This window comes from Neoarius graeffei, chromosome 10 (genome assembly GCF_027579695.1).
Source record: "Neoarius graeffei isolate fNeoGra1 chromosome 10, fNeoGra1.pri, whole genome shotgun sequence".
Lineage (NCBI taxonomy): Eukaryota > Metazoa > Chordata > Actinopteri > Siluriformes > Ariidae > Neoarius > Neoarius graeffei.
Window position 1 is genome coordinate 15,215,354 of NC_083578.1, and position 19,956 is coordinate 15,235,309.

Genomic DNA, 19,956 nt, shown 5'->3' on the forward strand with positions numbered 1-19,956 from the left:
TTCAAGCTCTTGATGCCTCATCAAAGGAAAATCCATCCTGAAACACATTAAGTATTTTCATACTGAAATGTTTTAGTTGGTGCTATACAGTATTTCTGTTACTCTTGTGAGAAGTTAGTGGTTGTGTGCCATGGTGATGTAGCAGTAAGATGTTACTATAGCGCAGTTACAGTGATGTTTAATAGTAGAAAAACTTTTCAACAATCTCAAACATAAAGGACAACAAAAAAAAGAGCAAGAGCTTCTCTGATGCATCACTTCTTTTATATAATAATGATGATTCCAGGGTGGCGGCACGGTGGTGTAGTGGTTAGCACTATCGTCTCACAGCAAGAAGGTCCTGGGTTCGAGCCCAGCAGCTGACAAGGGCCTTTCTGTGTGGAGTTTGCATGTTCTCCCCGTGTCCACGTGGGTTTCCTCCGGGTGCTCCGGTTTCCCCCACAGTCCAAAGGCATGCAGGTCAGGATAATTGGTGGCTCTAAATTGACTGTAGGTGTGAATGGTTGTCTGTGTCTATGTGTCAGCCCTGTGATGACCTGGCGACTTGTCCAGGGTGTACCCCGCCTCTCGCCCATAGTCAGCTGGGATAGGCTCCAGCTTGCCTGTGACCCTGTAGAACAGGATAAACGGCTACAGATAATGGATGGATGGATGCCACTGAAGATCACATGTTAATTGTAAAGATTAATATGCAAGTCGTTTGCGGTTACAAAGTGAAGAAGACGTGAGTTTTCTGTTCAGTCAGCTTGAAGCAATAAATACAGATAGCAAAAGACTGCTTATTTTACAGAGTCAACAGCTAAAAGAGACTCGTTTCAGGTTCAGAACAAACCTCGAGATATGTGTTTTGTTTTTTTTTCCTCCTCAGCTTGTTTTCGTAACAAGCACCAGTTTCAATGTGGTCCTTATTGATTTCTGACCTGCCTGGGACACATGTCAGCTTTTATAACTGGTCTGAGTATGCACTGGGCTGATAGGAGCACCTTGGCCCATTAGTTATGACGCAATAAAAGCTTACAGAGTGGTGTGTAGAACCAATAATCACATCAACTGCTTGAAATGGTTTTAAGAACAATCTAAATGCAGGAGACAAACTGAAATTGGATGGTTTCTTTTATTTTAAAAGAAAACCCAGACTACCGATATGTGCTCTCTCTCTCTCTCTCTCTCTCTCTCTCTCTCTCATCACTCTCAGGATTCAATAAATGCATTTATGAGGCCATTTATTTAGATGAGCTCTCAAAAGGTTTTCTTATGCTACCAGTGGATGTTTAATGACCTTGAAAATTTGCTTTAACTAAAAGTGATTAAAGCTAATTTGTTTTCTGTTCATGTGCTTTGAAAAGAATGAAGACACTATTAGTTTTGAATAATGTTTACTGTGAGAATACTTAAAGTGAGAATATTTTTGGCAAACAGCAAAACACTTTATCGAAGCCAAAACCCTATGTCTCATTTGATGTTGTGTCTTTTTGTGCTGAAATGTGTTTTGCTCTGGTGCAGCATCCATGAACACGATCTGTTGTTCATCTTCCCAAAAAGCATTTTTGATCACTGCATTTGTGAACCCTGTCCCCTGAGATACCTCATTCTGTATGTTAATTGTATCATTCTGATTCAATTAAGTGTCATATCATTTATCCATCGGCTATACCGACAAAATATAATATTAGTAATTTTTCATCATGCTGTAAAGGTAGAGAATGAGAGGTCTGGATCAGGAAGACAGACTTCCATGTTTTGTTGCTATACAGTTTACATCAGTTTGATGGGGGAATGGAAAGGGTGACCTCTGCTGGACAAACAGAAAAAATACGTTTCTCACTTTGACTCCCCACAATAAACAAACAAGAAAACAAATAAATATGCAGACAAATAAGCAAACAAATAAATAAAATGTGCAATCAGCTAAAGAAATCATCTTCTTAAAATAAACCTTGTCTTTCATTTTCAATCTGTCTTTACCCTTGTAAACAATGTAAGGACATGTAAATAGATACAATTATTCTATCCACATTCACTGGATATGAGCAATCGCGCGCTCTGATTGGCTACTCTATTACTAGGCTATCAGCTCATATACCGTGAGTAGAGAAAAACAAAATGGCGGAGCGTGTTCCTGAACCAACCGAGGAGGAAATACAACCCCGATTCCAAAAAAGTTGGGACAAAGTACAAATTGTAAATAAAAACGGAATGCAATGATGTGGAAGTTTCAAAATTCCATATTTTATTCAGAATAGAACATAGATGACATATCAAATGTTTAAATTGAGAAAATGTATCATTTAAAGAGAAAAATTAGGTGATTTTAAATTTCATGACAACAACACATCTCAAAAAAGTTGGGACAAGGCCATGTTTACCACTGCGAGACATCCCCTTTTCTCTTTACAACAGTCTGTAAACGTCTGGGGACTGAGGAGACAAGTTGCTCAAGTTTAGGGATAGGAATGTTAACCCATTCTTGTCTAATGTAGGATTCTAGTTGCTCAACTGTCTTAGGTCTTTTTTGTCGCATCTTCCGTATTATGATGCGCCAAATGTTTTCTATGGGTGAAAGATCTGGACTGCAGGCTGGCCAGTTCAGTACCCGGACCCTTCTTCTATGCAGCCATGATGCTGTAATTGATGCAGTATGTGGTTTGGCATTGTCATGTTGGAAAATGCAAGGTCTTCCCTGAAAGAGACGTCGTCTGGATGGGAGCATATGTTGCTCTAGAACCTGCATATACCTTTCAGCACTGATGGTGTCTTTCCAGATGTGTAAGCTGCCCATGCCACACGCACTAACGCAACTCCATACCATCAGAGATGCAGGCTTCTGAGCTGATAACTCGGGTCGTCCTTCTCCTCTTTAGTCCGAATGACACGGCGTCCCTGATTTCCATAAAGAACTTCAAATTTTGAATCGTCTGACCACAGAACAGTTTTCCACTTTGTCACAGTCCATTTTAAATGAGCCTTGGCCCAGAGAAGACGTCTGCGCTTCTGGATCGTGTTTAGATATGGCTTCTTCTTTGAACTATAGAGTTTTAGCTGGCAACGGCGGATGGCACGGTGAATTGTGTTCACAGATAATGTTCTCTGGAAATATTCCTGAGCCCATTTTGTGATTTCCAATACAGACGCATGCCTGTATGTGATGCAGTGCCGTCTAAGGGCCCGAAGATCACGGGCACCCAGTATGGTTTTCCGGCCTTGACCCTTACGCACAGAGATTCTTCCAGATTCTCTGAATCTTTTGATGATATTATGCACTGTAGATGATGATGATATATTCAAACTCTTTGCAATTTTACACTGTCGAAATCCTTTCTGATATTGCTCCACTATTTGTCGGTGCAGAATTAGGGGGATTGGTGATCCTCTTCCCATCTTTACTTCTGAGAGCCGCTGCCACTCCAAGATGCTCTTTTTATACCCAGTCATGAAATTTCAAAATGTCTCACTTTCGACATTTGATATGTTGTCTATGTTCTATTCTGAATACAATATCAGTTTTTGAGATTTGTAAATTATTGCATTACGTTTTTATTTACAATTTGTACTTTGTCCCAACTTTTTTGGAATCGGGGTTGTAAATTCACAGAGTATGATTTTGACATAATGCTCCCCCCACCCCAAGGGGCCCTTTTGAGTCTGAGGAAGTTTGTTTGTTTTATTTATTTATTTATTTATGAATGTTTCCTTCCTTCTTTTTTCTTCCAAACCTAATTAATCTTCCTTTCTGACCTTCTGACTAATCACAGCAGTCTTCAGAAGGGGCGTGGCTTGCCCCCCTTCATTCCGGAAGTGAGCGTTGTTTTGTTCCGTGACGTCACGCGGAAGTCAGAAAGTAAAAGTGAGCTGAGTTGCAAACACACTGACGGATGTGAGATTTCAAAATGTCTGATATTTTATACCAGGTATCAGCTTTATTATTATTATTTTATTATTATTATTATTATTATTCACTGTGCCGTATCTCTTTCTATTTTAAGCATGACTTATTATGGGATGTTTTTTTATTAGCTAAACAACAGTGACGTAATTTGAATAGCGAGAATTAAAAAAAATATATGTATATATTTTACCACAAATGTCTTAACTGTACATACGCTGTGCAGGTACACCATAACAGATAAAATATACAGCAGCTATGAAAACATTTCAGTTCCAAATAATGATGTTTTTCTGTTAAAAAAAAGAAATAAATTAGTTATTAAATTGTGCGCGTGCTCTTTAGCCAGGTACCTAATGTATTATTAGATATAGAACCAGCAGTGCTGTCTTGTGTCGACTCTGTGCGTCCCAAATGCATCGCTGTACACTTCATAAGTGCACTACATAGTGCATGGATTATAGGCTTCAGCGCCCTTCGTAGTGCGCACTAAATATACAAGGAAGGTATTTGGGATTCAGACTCAAATTATTCTGAGAGGCGACAAATAGGAAGTTTCTTCAGTAACCCAGCAGTGATGTTTTTGAAGTGCTGAGCATCCTTAACAGGTATGGGTTGTTGTTTGTTTGTTTGTTTGTTTGTTTGTTTTGCATTTTTTCCCTGTGGCATTTATAAATTCGACGTGCACGAGTATCAGTAATAAATATGAATACACTTGCCATAAAGGTTATTTTGTTGCAGGGTAACTGGTGTAAATGTGCTTGCAGCGTTTATATCTTTCAGACATAAATAAATAAAAAAGACAGACATCACTTGGTTTTATTTTCTGCATCTACAGTGGTGCTTGAAAGTTTGTGAACCCTTTAGAATTTTCTATATATTTCTGCATAAATATGACCTAAAACATCATCATCATCATCATCAGATTTTCACACAAGTCCTAAAAGTAGATAAAGAGAACCCAGTTAAACAAATGAGACAAAAATATTATACTTGGTCATTTATTTATTGAGGAAAATGATCCAATATTACATATCTGTGAGTGGCAAAAGTATGTGAACCTTTGCTTTCAGTATCTGGTGTGACCCCCTTGTGCAGCAATAACTGCAACTAAACGTTTGCGGTAACTGTTGATCAGTCCTGCACACCGGCTTGGAGGAATTTTAGCCCGTTCCTCCGTACAGAACAGCTTCAACTCTGGGATGTTGGTGGGTTTCCTCACATGAACTGCTCGCTTCAGGTCCTTCCACAACATTTCGATTGGATTAAGGTCAGGACTTTGACTTGGCCATTCCAAAACATTAACTTTATTCTTCTTTAACCATTCTTTGGTAGAACGACTTGTGTGCTTAGGGTTGTTGTGACCCACCTTCTCTTGAGGTTCAGTTCATGGACAGATGTCCTGACATTTTCCTTTAGAATTCACTGGTATAATTCAGAATTCATTGTTCCATCAATGATGGCAAGCCATCCTGGCCCAGATGCAGTAAAACAGGCCCAAACCATGATGCTACCGCCACCATGTTTCACAGATGGGATAAGGTTCTTATGCTGGAATGCAGTGTTTTCCTTTCTTTTACAGATAATGGATGGATTGGTGCTTGAACAGTTAAGATAGAAGGATAAAAAAGACAAAAGTAGTTATATACATCGAAAAAAAAAAAGAAATATACTAATTTGAAAAGTGGACATATTTTAAGGGGTATGTGCATGGGTTGTTTTGAGGTCCAAGCTGTACGGTATGTCCCTGAATGTGCAAAAATAGGTCACAGGATGAAGATGAAGAAGAATCAGTGGCAGTCAGTTAAAGAAGAATCAGAATTACTTTACTTTATTAATCCCTGGAGGGAAATTCAAATTTGCTACCGAGCTCCTGAATCAGAGAAGTAAACATGTCTAAAAATATAAGATAAAATCGTCTGAAAAAAGAATAAATAAAATACATTTAAATAAGGGGGCGGCACGGTGGTGTAGTGGTTAGCGCTGTCGCCTCACAGCAAGAAGGTCCTGGGTTCGAGCCCCGTGGCCGGCGAGGGCCTTTCTGTGCGGAGTTTGCATGTTCTCCCCGTGTCCGCGTGGGTTTCCTCCGGGTGCTCCGGTTTCCCCCACAGTCCAAAGACATGCAGGTTAGGTTAACTGGTGACTCTAAATTGACCGTAGGCGTGAATGTGAGTGTGAATGGTTGTCTGTGTCTATGTGTCAGCCCTGTGATGACCTGGCGACTTGTCCAGGGTGTACCCCGCCTTTCGCCCGTGGTCAGCTGGGATAGGCTCCAGCTTGCCTGCGACCCTGTAGAAGGATAAAGCGGCGAGAGATAATGAGATGAGATGAGACATTTAAATAAGTTCAATAACTTAAGTAAAAGCAAAATGAAGTGATTTTATATACGCTGATTCCTATATACATATATTGCACCTGAGTTAAGGATACAGTATACATGGTAAGACAGTGTACCACAGTAGAAGAAGCCTGTCACATGCACACTCAAGCACAGTGAAATCCGTCCTCTGCATTTAACCCATCTGAAGCAGTGAACACACGCATGCGCGCGCGCACACACAAGTGAGCAATGAGCACATACGCATACCCAGAGCAGTGGGCAGCTATGCTACAGTGCCCAGGGAGCAGTTGGGGGTTAGGTGCCTTGCCCAAGGGCACCTCAGCCCAAGGCTGCCCCATGTTAACCTAACTGCATGTCTTTGACCTGTGGAGGAAACCCACACAGACATAGGAAGAACATGCCAACTCCACACAGAAAGGCCCTCGTCGGCCGCTGGGCTCAAACCCAGGACCTTCTTGCTGTGAGGTGACCGTGCTAACTACACCACCGTACCAAATGCTGTATTTCGCAACAGTTAATGAAAGTGAAACCAAATTCTTGGATCCGCCCTGTGACTTGGAGCCGCTCCAAAATGTATTGAGCGCTTCCTTTTCCCATGGGACACCCTTCCACCAAATTTTGTGGAAATTAGATTGGTGGATTTTACACAGTCCTATTTACAGTCTGACAAACAAACCACACTTTTTAAAGGCGAAAAAGGAAAAAAAAATCTTTAGTTTATAATGCAGCTGCTTATCTGTGTAGACAGTGTGTGTGGAATAATAATAATGACAAAGCCGCTAGCGGCCTTGACGGGCCCTCGCACGTGTGGTTCTGCAACCCAGGACATCCCGCCACCCAACAAAACAGTCACGTCATATATTCATCAAATGTTCAAAGGTGATGTGCATGTTGCAAATGCCATGACTGCTTGATGGATGAGAGATAGACAGACAAAGACTGTAAGTGTGTGTGTTTCTGTGGTGTGAAAATGTACATTTATATATGTACAAAACTATACATGTGTTTCCTCCTTATCTCTATCTCACGCTGTAATCTTAAGTCATCTTAGCTTTCCTGTGTGTGTGTGTGTGTGTGTGTGTGTACATGCAGAGTTTTCATATGTCTGCAACAAAATGCACCATGATGGCAGGTCACTATTATTGTGTGTGTGTCTGTTGCTAGGACAACCATCATGATTCATGTCATTTTTGTACTGATCTAAGGGTTCTGAGTAAGATTCTAGCCATAAGTTCTAAAGAGTTTTATTTCAATTAGGGGGCGCTATGAAGTCCCTGAGCCATGCCCGGGGCCAAATGTCTGTGGCTGAGAAGCGGTTACAATGACTGATGTGTGTATCAAATTTCATGAGTTTTCGTGCATGGGAAATGCCTCAAAATAAGCGAAATGTGACAGAAAAATAATAATAATAATCCTTCGTAAAACAATAGGGTCTTCACACCAACCGGCGCTCGGGCCCTAATAATAATTTGTAATGCTCCACAGCTCATCATACCATTACCTCTCACGCGATCATCTTTACCTCTTCAATAACATATAGTCTTGAATACCACAGGAAGACTCCGGCAATGTGATCAGTAGCACAACGTCTTGAGTCAGGTGGTGCAGAGATGGCTGACAAAATAGATTTAACCGATCCTGCCCCAGCCGGGGCTAGGAGGTGTGTCAGGCAGAGCTACCGCAGCAGTACACACTCACAAGGGCTGATGGATGGACTCCTGGCTCTGCGTGAAGGAGGAATTCTGTTTGATGTGGTGCTGCTGGTGGAAGGGAAGCCCATTGAGGCTCACCGCATCCTCCTGGCTGCTTCCTGTGACTACTTCAGGTCAGTAGGTTATTAGCTCTCAGATTGACTGTTGTGGTCTACGCTTGTTCTCATCTGAACCATGTCTGGAGGGAAATGCACCAGGGTTCTATTCAAATGGATAAAACACTGCAAAGCAACCTTGGTCTATCTGAGTGCTGTAAAAATCCTACAACAGCGGTATTGTTTAAATAGTGATTATATTGTTCGAATCACGTTTTGGGTTCTATAGTTACGCCATGTTGAGATTATTTTTCCTCCTGTTCCAGAGGCATGTTTGCTGGGGGTTTGCGGGAGATGCAGCAGACTGAGATCCCCATTCATGGAGTCACACACACTGCCATGACCAAACTGTTAGACTTCATTTACACATCTGAGCTGGATCTGGATCTGGACACGGTGCAGGAGGTGCTGTGTGCTGCCACACTCCTGCAGGTAAAGCTTTCAGCGTGCTCTTCTGTCTCTGTGCCTTACCATCATAGAGCTTCAAAAATGTGCTTCATTAGCACCATCAGTTCTTATCACTGGTTTCTGAATCACATAGGTTTAAAACCCACTGGATGTTGCCCTGATGTACAACCCCAATTCCAAAAAAGTTGAGACAAAGTACAAATTGCAAATAAAAACGCAATGCAATGATGTGGAAGTTTCAAAATTCCATATTTTATTCAGAATAGAACATAGATGACATATCAAATGTTTAAACTGAGAAAATGTATCATTTTAAAGAGAAAAATTAGGTGATTTTAAATTTCATGACAACACATCTCAAAAAAGTTGGGACAAGGCCATGTTTACCACTGTGAGACATCCCCTTTTCTCTTTACAACAGTCTGTAAACGTCTGGGGACTGAGGAGACAAGTTGCTCAAGTATAGGGATTGGGTTAACATTCCTTTCTTGTCTAATGTAGGATTCTAGTTGCTCAACCGTCTTAGGTCTTTTTTGTCGTATCTTCCGTTTTATGATGCGCCAAATGTTTTCTATGGGTGAAAGATCTGGACTGCAGGCTGGCCAGTTCAGTACCCGGACCCTTCTTCTACGCAGCCATGATGCTGTAATTGATGCAGTATGTGGTTTGGCATTGTCATGTTGGAAAATGCAAGGTCTTCCCTGAAAGAGACGTCGTCTGGATGGGAGCATATGTTGCTCTAGAACCTGGATATACCTTTCAGCATTGATGGTGTCTTTCCAGATGTGTAAGCTGCCCATGCCACAAGCACTAACGCAACCCCATGCCATCAGAGATGCAGGCTTCTGAACTGAGCGCTGATAACAACTCGGGTCGTCCTTCTCCTCTTTAGTCCGAACGACACGGCGTCCCTGATTTCCATAAAGAACTTCAAATTTTGATTCGTCTGACCACAGAACAGTTTTCCACTTTGCCACAGTCCATTTTAAATGAGCCTTGGCCCAGAGAAGACGTCTGCGGTTCTGGATCATGTTTAGATACGGCTTCTTCTTTGAACTATAGAGTTTTAGCTGGCAACGGCAGATGGCACGGTGAATTGAATTGTGTTCACAGATAATGTTCTCTGGAAATATTCCTGAGCCCATTTTGTGATTTCCAATACAGAAGCATGCCTGTATGTGATGCAGTGCTGTCTAAGGGCCCGAAGATCACGGGCACCCAGTATGGTTTTCTGGCCTTGACCCTTACGCACAGATTCTTCCAGATTCTCTGAATCTTTTGATGATGATATGCACTGTAGATGATGATATGTTCAAACTCTTTGCAATTTTACGCTGTCGAACTCCTTTCTGATATTGCTCCACTATTTGTCGGCGCAGAATTAGGGGGATTGGTGATCCTCTTCCCATCTTTACTTCTGAGAGCCGCTGCCACTCCAAGATGCTCTTTTTATACCCAGTCATGTTAATGACCTATTGCCAATTGGCCTGATGAGTTGCAGTTTGGTCCTCCAGCTGTTCCTTTTTTGTACCTTTAACTTTTCCAGCCTCTTATTGCCCCTGTCCCAACTTTTTTGAGATGTGTTGCTGTCATGAAATTTCAAATGAGCCAATATTTGGCATGAAATTTCAAAATGTCTCACTTTCGACATTTGATATGTTGTCTATGTTCTATTGTGAGTACAATATCAGTTTTTGAGATTTGTAAATTATTGCATTCCGTTTTTATTTACAATTTGTACTTTGTCCCAACTTTTTTGGAATCAGGGTTGTAAAACATATAATAAATGGTGAAATTGTAGTAAACTGCAATGCAGATAAATTACAATAAATATTACAATAAAATGAATCCTAAATAAGTTAGACTTGTCATGCTGTGTGAACAAAGTCATAAAACAGAGATTAAACATTGTACAGTAAAAAAATACAATCACTGAGAGATATTGAGTTCCTAAAGGAACTTATTCTGCCCAGAAGAGTTTTACTGTACTGAGTGATGATGATAAATTTAATTTCTTCTTTCTTTTTTTTTCCCCTTCAGGTCCAGGAAGTGATTGGCTTCTGCTGTGAGTTCCTCTTCTCCTGGCTGGACAACGATAACATCCTGGAGATGGATAAGCTGGCTGACACCTATGGGCTGGAGCAGCTCGGCAAGAAGGTGCACTCGTATCTTCTGAAGAACATTCAGACCTTCTCACTCACACCTGTATACCGCCAGCTGCCAGCTGAGAAGGTGCTGTATGTGCTGTCGAGTAATGAGCTGGAGGTGAGCTCGGAGAAAGAGGTGTTTGAGGCAGCGCTGCACTACTACTACAGCCCTGAGCAGGTGGAGAAGGACCAAGTGTGCCTGCAGGTGAGATGCGCTGCTCCAGGCATGCTACGAATAGATATAATGCATTAGATATTAGAAAAGATTTTATATGTGAAAACAGACCTCATGAACCATGGCCAGGTTCTTCGTACGTTGGTTAACGAATAAAAATGTCTCAGATTGGGTTCAGGATTAGAATGAGTAGATAGCATCTGAGAGAACTGCATGCTCCTGTGGGAACTGCAAAGAGACTTGAAATAAAGATCAAGAGGTCAGTGATTGGCCAGTGAAAATGGAACAGGTGCCAGTAAAACTTTTTCATAATGTGCTAGGTAGGAAGACTGAATCATAACTGCAGTACTTACAAAAGGTTTGGCTACTTTATTCATGCTCTGAAATTAATACGGCGGCACGGTGGTGTAGTGGTTAGCGCTGTCGCCTCACAGCAAGAAGGTCCGGGTTCGAGCCCCGTGGCCGGCGAGGGCCTTTCTGTGTGGAGTTTGCATGTTCTCCCCGTGTCCGCGTGGGTTTCCTCCGGGTGCTCCGGTTTCCCCCACAGTCCAAAGACATGCAGGTTAGGTTAACTGGTGACTCTAAATTGACCGTAGGTGTGAATGTGAGTGTGAATGGTTGTCTGTGTCTATTTGTCAGCCCTGTGATGACCTGGCGACTTGTCCAGGGTGTACCCCGCCTTTCACCCGTAGTCAGCTGGGATAGGCTCCAGCTTGCCTGCGACCCTGTAGAACAGGATAAAGCGGCTACAGATAATGAGATGAGATGAAATTAATACAAGTATGAGTATAACCACACAAGTTTTTGGGTTTGGGGTCATCTAAAGAAAATGTGCACATGATTTTAATTCATGTAGCCTACAGTTGTGGTCAGAAGGTTACATACACAGACATGAATGTCCTGGCAGTGTTGGCTTTTCAGTAGGCTTGTGGTATTCGAGTCCAGGACTTGTGACTTGACTTGAGCACTGATGACTCAGACTTGTGCATTAACTGTGTTTGGACTCGTAAACTGGAGACTAGGACTCCTGATTTTTTTTTTTCTTTATTTTTTTTGTAACATGCCATAATAATTTGGCATAAGCTATTTATATCTATACTAATTTTGTGCAAGAGAATGCACATTCACCTGTTCATACGTCATGTTCAGGAACAAACTAATGTTAATGGCGCTAAAATGCCTGGAGAGAACGCCCCTAGGACTGTCCACTTTGCTTATACAGACTTCTGGTGCAGTGTTAAAAATGCACTGCTGTGCGTTCCATATGTAGAAGAACTATCGCGGAGACGACGAGGACAACCTCGAACTTCAATCGTCATTTGGCAAGACTCCACCCAGAGAAGGAAGTGACATGCTATGTTCATTGCTCTGTTGATAGTGGGCGGGGTTTGCTTGCTGAGCGATGAACTACCTAGCTAGTGTTAACCCTCTCTCATGTGATTTGCCCTGTTGATAGTGGGCGGGGCTTGCTGAGCGATGAACAAGCTTTTTATCTGTAGCCTGTTAACTAAAATGGGGCAGCTGAGCAGAAACGTTAGTCCGACACAGTAGCAGAGACGGTTTCGTATAAAGGCAACAACAGCCACCGTTAAACGGTGCGGGTGGAGTCTTGTTCTCGGACTCAACTCAATTTTTCTTAAATGACTCGGACTTGAACACTGGGGACTCGAGACTGGACTCGGACTCGAGGTTTAATGACTCGAATACAACACTGGTTTTCAGTAATTTCTTTGAACTGTTTTTTTTCTGTGACAAAATGATTGTACTGCTTATAACTTTTATTAGAAAATAAACACAAATTTGGTGCACAAGTTTTAATTTATTTAGATTTTTCTGAAATCAACACCGGATCAAAAATGTGCATACAGTGGATATAAAAAGTGTACACACCCCGTTAAAATGATCGTTTTTTCTGATGTAAAAAATGAGACTACGGTAAATAATTTCAAAACTTTTCCCACCTTTAATGTGACCTATAACCTGTACAATTCAATTGAAAAAACAAATAAATCTGTTTGGGGGGGAAACATAAAAAAATAAAAAAACGTACAATAAGCTGGTTGCGTAAGTGTGCACACCTTCAAACTAATACTTTGTTGAAGCACCTTTTGATTTAATTACAGCATTCAGTCTTTTTGGGTTCACACCCGCCATCAATTAAAATGACTCTGATTAACCCCAAATAAAGTTCAGACATTTACTCAGTTGCATCCTCCAGCAAAAGCCAGGGTTCACAGAGAGCTTACAAAGCATCAAAGGGATCTCATTGTTGAAAGGTATCAGTCAGGAGAAGGGGACAAAAACAATTTCCACGGCATTAGATATACCATGGAGCACAGTGAAGACAGTCATCAAGAAGTGGAGAAAATATGGGACAACAGTGACATTACCAAGAACTGGACGTCCCTCCAAAATTGGTGAAAAGACAAGATGAAAACTGGTCAGGGAGGCTGCCGAGAGGCCGACAGCAACACTGAAGGAGCTGCAGGAATTTCTGGCAAGTACTGGTTGTGTACTACATGTGGCAACAATCTCCCGTATTCTCCATATGTCTGGACTATGGGGTAGGGTCAAAGAAAAACATCCAGGCCTGGCTAAATTCTGCAAAAAAAAATACATCAACTCTCCCAAAAGCATGTGGGAAAGTGTGTTATGGTCTGATGAAACCAAGGTTGAACTTTTTGGCCACAATTCCAAAAGGTATGTTTGGTGCAAAAGCAACACTGCGCATCACCAAAAGAACCCCATACCCACGGTGAAGCATGGTGGTGGCAGCATCATGTTTTGGGGTTGTTTTTCTTCAGCTGGAACAGGGGCTTTAGTCAAGGTGAAGGGAATTACGAACAGTTTTAAATACCAGTCAATTTTGGCCCAAAACCTTTAGATGTTTGCTCGAAAGCTGAAGATGGAGAGGAATTTCATCTTTCAGCACGACAAGGACCCCAAGAAAGTTTTGGAACGGCCCAGCCAGAGCCCAGACCTAAATTCAATTGAAAATCTGTGGGGTGACCTGAAGAGGGCTGTGCACAAGAGATGTCCTCACAATCTGACAGGTTTGGAGCACTTTTGCAAGGAAGAGTGGGCAAATATTGCCAAGTCTAGATGTGGCAGGCTGATAGACTCCGACCCTAAAAGACTGAATGCTGTAATTAAATCAGAAGGTGCTTCAACAAAGTATTAGTTTAAGGGTGTGCACACTTATCCAACCAGCTTATTGTACATTTTTCCCCCCTAACAGATTTGTTTGTTTTTCAATTGAATTGTACAGGTTATTATAGGTCACATTAAAGGTGGGAAAAGTTTTGAAATTATAGTGGGGTTTTTTTTGTTTGTTTGTTAGGTTTTTCTGATGTAAAAAAACAATCATTTTAATGGGGTGTGTACACTTTTTATATCCACTGTATAACATAACATAAAAGACAAATAAACCTTAAGTTTATGGCGATTAATCATGCTTCCTGGATTTGAATTTGTGTTTAGGAGCCCATGCGCATGATGGAAGCTGTGCGTTTCTGTCTCATGGAGCAAGCTGCCTTGCAACACCTCTATGGCCGCATGGAGCCAAGCCAGCTGCGTAATACCATCTCCTCTGCCCTGCGCTACCACAGCAACAAACTTTGGCAGCCAGTCATGCAGAGCCCGCTGAGCGAACCACGCACCAACTGCCACTGCATTCTGGGGTTTGGAGGCATGTTCTTGTCTGGCACGCTGGCCGACAACGGCGAACGCTTCCAGTTGTTCCACCCATCCTGGGAGGAGTGGCGCAATCTCGGGGCAGACGGCGCACCCCGCATGTCCAACATGGGCATTGCGCTGCTGAATAATTTTGTTTATCTAGTGGGTGGAGACAACAACACAAATGGGTTCAGAGCTGAGTCACGGTGCTGGAGGTGAGCAAGTCACCATAGTGGTTTATAATGGCTTATGCATCAATAAAAGTTTATAATAAAATCATTATCATCTCCTCTTTACAAGCCTTAAGGTCAGCATTCAACCAGACTACGCTATCATGTCAGTGTTACTGCAGTAATGAAAAAGCACGGTGTTTGTTTGAGAGTCAGGTTCATAATGGCACATTATGGGTGTGGCTGAATAGTCTTCAGTGTCTGCTGTTTAAGTGTTTTAAGACATCCCAAGTGTGGCTCACTTTACCAGATACGATCCTCGACACAACTCCTGGTGTGATATTGAACCTCTTCAGCAGCAGCATGCTGACCACTGTGTGTGTGTGGTGGATGGTTGCATCTATGCCATTGGAGGTCGTGACTACAGCACAGAACTGGACTGTGTGGAGTGCTATAATCCCCAGACGAACACCTGGGAGTATGTGGCTCCGCTCAAACGTGAGGTAGCTATAAATTTGGTGCAACTTTTTATTTAGTCTTTGTAAACTTGTGTGACCCTAATGAAATATTTACTTGAATACTGACTAATTTAGTTGATTATGGATCACACTCGATTCCTTTAGGTGTACGCCCATGCTGGAGCAGTGGTTGATGGGAAGATCTACATCGCGTGTGGGCGGCGAGGGAGGGCCTACTTGAAGGAGACCTACTGCTACGACCCTCGTGCCAACCAGTGGAGTGCGTGTGCTGAAGGCCCTGTAGCGCGAGCTTGGCACGGGATGGCAGTATATGGAGGGCGTGCTTACGTCATCGGTGGAAGCAATGACGGCTGTGGCTACAGACGGGACGTTCTGAAGGCTAGTACACGTTAACAGGCACATTAGATGCATCAAACAAAGCTGTCCACTAAGGCTACATCCACACGACAACGGCAACGAGATGTTATTTAAAAAAATATCGCGTCCACATGGGCAACGATCAGTAAAATATCAGGTCCATATGGCAACGCAACGCTTGCTGAAAACGATGCAATACACATGCCACACCTCTAGGGGCGCTGTAAGACGGTCCCTTCGGAGACACCAGAACAATAGAAGAAGTAAGGACGCATGCGCATAAACTATTATGCGCGAGACTTCATATTAGCCACAAAGTCAGGAAAATCTGTTCGTAAAATTACATTATAATGACCAAATACAATGAAAAGTATTTTTCCAGTCTCACCTGTGAAAGGTAATCCCATGTGATCTCGTTTGGACGGCAAACCTGTTGGTACAGTTAAATGCAGCACATGAATGAGGCATCTTTATTCTCCGCTTTGACCCATCCAATATGGCGGCGAGGATGACGTATGATTCTACGCGGAAGGCGGCGTCTTTAATGGTCCGGAATAAATTGAATGCTACACGTTGATGGATTAATTTGTTGTTCTACGCCCTTTTTGAGGAATGTATTGTAGGACTTAAACCAACATCTGAAGAGGTGAGATCGCTCCTTTTTTTCCCTATTTTTGCTGGCGGGATTGACTCTGCCCTAAGGGCTATTCTCTCTCTCTCTCTCTCTCTCTCTCTCTCTCTCTCTCTCTCACTTTGCACCATTACACAATAAATATTCACAGTGAAAATATTTTGTAAGCCCGTTTCATGAACCAAGTTATAGGATTTGTTGACAACTCGCATCGAGTTCGTTACACTTCTACCCGGCGTGAAGCACTCACAGTCATGTGGTTGTGACGTCATCGTAAACAAATCCGTTCTACTCATCCAGACGACTTCGCAACGGCAACGTTGCCAGATCTTTCCACTCTGAGACCCGTTCTCAAAAGATTGCATTTTGGGGCACCCAAAACGCCGGTGCCGTGTGGACGCCAGGCCTAAACGATAAACAATTGTATCGGATTCACCTGAATCCGTTGCCGTGTGGACAGGGCCTAAGACTTGAAACTGTCCGTGCTTGTCTTTGACTGGCATGATCAAGTTACCAATGAATCAGTCATACAATATACAGTGGGACGTGGAATGGTCGGCGTGTGTAGGTCAGATCAAGTGTTTTATGTAGACAAGGTCAAGTGTCTAAAACTCAACAGTGCTGAGAAAAGTAGTTCACACTTTTTTGTCAGTTACACTGACCTACCTGATAAAAGTTTTAACCCTTATGGAACCTTGCTCTAAAATTTTAAAATCTAACCAAGCAAAAGTTAGAAGTGAAATAAAGAAATTATCAATATAAATTATTTAAATTACGTTCACAGTAATAAAAAAAAAGTATTATTTTGGAAATGATGATTTAAGAAAATTGACTATTTTATTGGAACAATCAAGAGCTGATATAATCTGAAAATGGCAAAATCATCATCGCTGGAATTAAACCACAACCTAATTTATGTTTTAAAGTTAAAACTATTAGGATCTGAGACAGAGCAGTTAATAAGTTCCGTTAAGATTGAACTGTCTTTATTTAATTGCTATTCTGTGACAATAAAAGTGATTAAACTGTATTAGTATAAAAACACAGCTGATTATAGAACATCGTGCACTGATTAGTCGAGAAATTCAGACGATTTCTCGATATTCACGTCGAGCGATTTGGCCAAATGTTGGCCGATCGCTTTGTCAGCATAAGTGAGGAAGAATTACAAATGATGAAAGAAAATGCTGTTGGGGGGCGTCGTGGCTCAGGTGGATAAGGCGCCATACCATAAATCCGGGGACCCGGGTTCAATTCCGGCCCGAGATCATTTCCTGATCCCTCCCCGTCTCTCTCTCCCGCTCATTTCCTGTCTCTGCACTGTCCTATCCAATAATAAAGGTGAAAAAAGCCCAAAAAAAATTTAAAAAAAAAAAGAAAATGCTGTTCCTAAAAGCACTAAAGATGCTACAAAGTTTGGTCTAAAACTATTCAAAGGTAAGGCGGAATTGGGATTTATTTTATCCATTTCAAAACAAAGTATTTTATGTGAGTCGACGTAGATAAGTGACAAGTCTGCGCCGCGCCACTTTTGAAGTTTGAAATAAATTTTTATTTAATAAAATTTTTAAAATAAAAATAATAACCGGTGTATTTATACTAAAACAATTATCCGCCTCAGGCTCAGTGGATATTGGTTAATAATAACCTCGACTTTGTCTCGGTTATTATTTAAGTTATTCCACAAAATTGAGTCATGCATGAGCTGATGAGTCGGCTATAAGCCATGTATGACAAGATTGAGCGGAATAACTGTTTTATTCTATCCACATTCACTGGATTTTGAGAAACTGAGTATTTTTGTTTTTTGCAAATTTGATAAATAAAAACTTTTATACAAAACGTCCGACAAAATCATTTCTGCTTAGAATGTATTTTTTGAGGTTTTCTTCTTCTTTAGCATTTTTTTGGCAGTTGGCAAACCAATTTAAAGGTGCATTACCGCCACCGACTGGGCTGGAGTGTGGAACAGGCGATACCGGGGAGGGGGAGACCAAAAAAAAAAACTATATTCTTTTAGCTATTTCTGTTTCTTTTAAATACTTGATGATAATTTTTGGGGTTTTGTTATCAAGTAGAGTTTTTATTTCGTCCTTGGTTGGTTGAGCAACACGTGCCACCATTTTGTTTTTCTCTACTCACAGGATATGAGCTGATATCCTAGTAGTAGAGTAGCCAATCAGAGCACACGATTGCCAGTGAATGTGGATAGAATAGTCACTGATATTCACTTCACCTTCAGTGAATAATTGTTAAATAAGACATGAGAAGTTCCAGATGTTCAAAATCATTATAAGTTGGAAAGAAAGTGTGACTGATAAAATGAATCAATTAGATAAAATCTGATCACAATATGAGAGAAACCTGAAATATATCAATGAGACCCCAAACAAAAGACATATATATTTTTATTGTTCTCTCGAAACAAAACAGTTTGAAAAAATTGTGAGACAGTAATACTTTTCACGTTCCTGCAGGTGGCGTGCTATAACCCAACTGAAAATTCTTGGTCTGTGGTGTGTCCTCTCCTGGCGGGGCACGGCGAACCTGGCATGGCAGTGTTAGACGGGCGGATCTACGTTCTGGGTGGGAGGTCGCATGACCGAGGCCGGCGCATGAAGTATGTGCATATCTACGATCCTGAGGATGACTGCTGGGAAAGCGGCGTTCCTCTGGACAACCGAGTGTCAGGTCTGTCTGCCTGCGTGGCACTGATGCCTAGAAACGCACTCCCACAGGCTCGCAGCACTACACGCAGAGCCAAAGCATCATGGGAGGAAGTGGACTTGGACGATTTGGACCGCTCGAGTGAGGACAGCTGAGGAAGGTTTTAGAATCCGTGATCTCACATATAGTCTCAGTAACTGTGTGTGTGTTGGCGGGATAAAGCTTCCTTTTACAAAGTGGAGTACGTTCTGATGTGTACTTTGGGGCGGGTAATATGGCAAATATATATATACTATCATATCACAATACTTATAGCTACAGCGAGGTTACAGGATATTTGTTTGCTGACAAAATTTTAGCCATTTCTAAACCTCATGTAATCAATAGTTTCGATAATATTTTATACGCAGCATTAACGAAAATGAATGATTTAATACAAACAAAAAGAAATAATCAATACACAGTCGTATTTTAACCTCCAACAATAAAGAAGGTGAATGTTGAAGTGCAATATGCTCAGAAAAGCGCATTGTGATGATGTCTCACAGTACCAATGTTAAATAGTCCTGTGCCACAGTGCTATGGGTGTGCAAAAGTATTGTTTTTAAATTCGTCTGATTCAATATCAATGTTTTAGGCTAATTTTTTTTTTTTTTCCCTTTTCAGGTGAACGATTTTCCAAATTATTTTCCACTATGTTAAACATAGATGGAGAAATAAATAAACAGGCTCTGACTAGTGTTAAAGGCAATTATGAACCCACCCCCAAATGCTACTCTCCTCCTGGTTAACTTTTTGCTTCACAGTATCTCATATCTCATGCCTATTGAAGAAGAAGAAACCTTTATTTGTCAGATGCACACTTCAAGCACAGTGAAATTCATCCTCTGCATTTAACCCATCTGAAGCAGTGAACACACGCACACACCCAGAGCAGTGGGCAGCCACTACAGCGCCCGGGGTGCAGTCAGGGGTTCGGTACCTTGCTCAAGGGCACCTCAGCCCAAGGCCACCCCACGTCAACCTAACTGCATGTCTTTGAACTGTGGGGGAAACCGGAGCACCCGGAGGAAACCCACGCAGACACGGGGAGAACATGCAAACTCTACACAGAAAGGCCCTCGCTGGCCGCTGGGTTAGAACCCAGAACCTTCTTGCTGTGAGGCGACTGTGCTAACCACTACACCGATAATAAATCAGAATCTAATTGCATCAG

At 41.8% G+C, this 19,956-nt stretch overlaps 1 protein-coding gene across 1 annotated transcript; it reads left to right on the top strand.

Annotated features, from left to right (window-relative positions):
• The first annotated feature begins 3,818 nt into the window (after positions 1-3,818).
• klhl22 (kelch-like family member 22) lies at positions 3,819-19,747 on the top strand. Its single transcript, XM_060931339.1, has 8 exons — positions 3,819-3,908; positions 7,780-8,049; positions 8,298-8,463; positions 10,480-10,791; positions 14,242-14,651; positions 14,917-15,109; positions 15,230-15,463; positions 18,551-19,747. Exons 2-8 carry the CDS (start codon positions 7,835-7,837, stop codon positions 18,893-18,895), a joined length of 1,875 nt encoding a protein of 624 aa, XP_060787322.1. The 5' UTR covers positions 3,819-3,908; positions 7,780-7,834; the 3' UTR covers positions 18,896-19,747.
• Positions 19,748-19,956: the final 209 nt, after the last annotated feature.

What these genes read in the sequence shown, in the direction of transcription:
- klhl22 (XM_060931339.1), top strand. Translation starts at nt 7,835, where the DNA reads ATGGCTGACAAAATAGATTTAACCGATCCTGCCCCAGCCGGGGCTAGG. An exon ending in GCTTCCTGTGACTACTTCAG is followed by an intron (nt 8,050 to 8,297) that starts GTCAGTAGGTTA and finishes CTCCTGTTCCAG; the next exon opens with AGGCATGTTTGCTGGGGGTT. An exon ending in ACAGACGGGACGTTCTGAAG is followed by an intron (nt 15,464 to 18,550) that starts GCTAGTACACGT and finishes ACGTTCCTGCAG; the next exon opens with GTGGCGTGCTATAACCCAAC.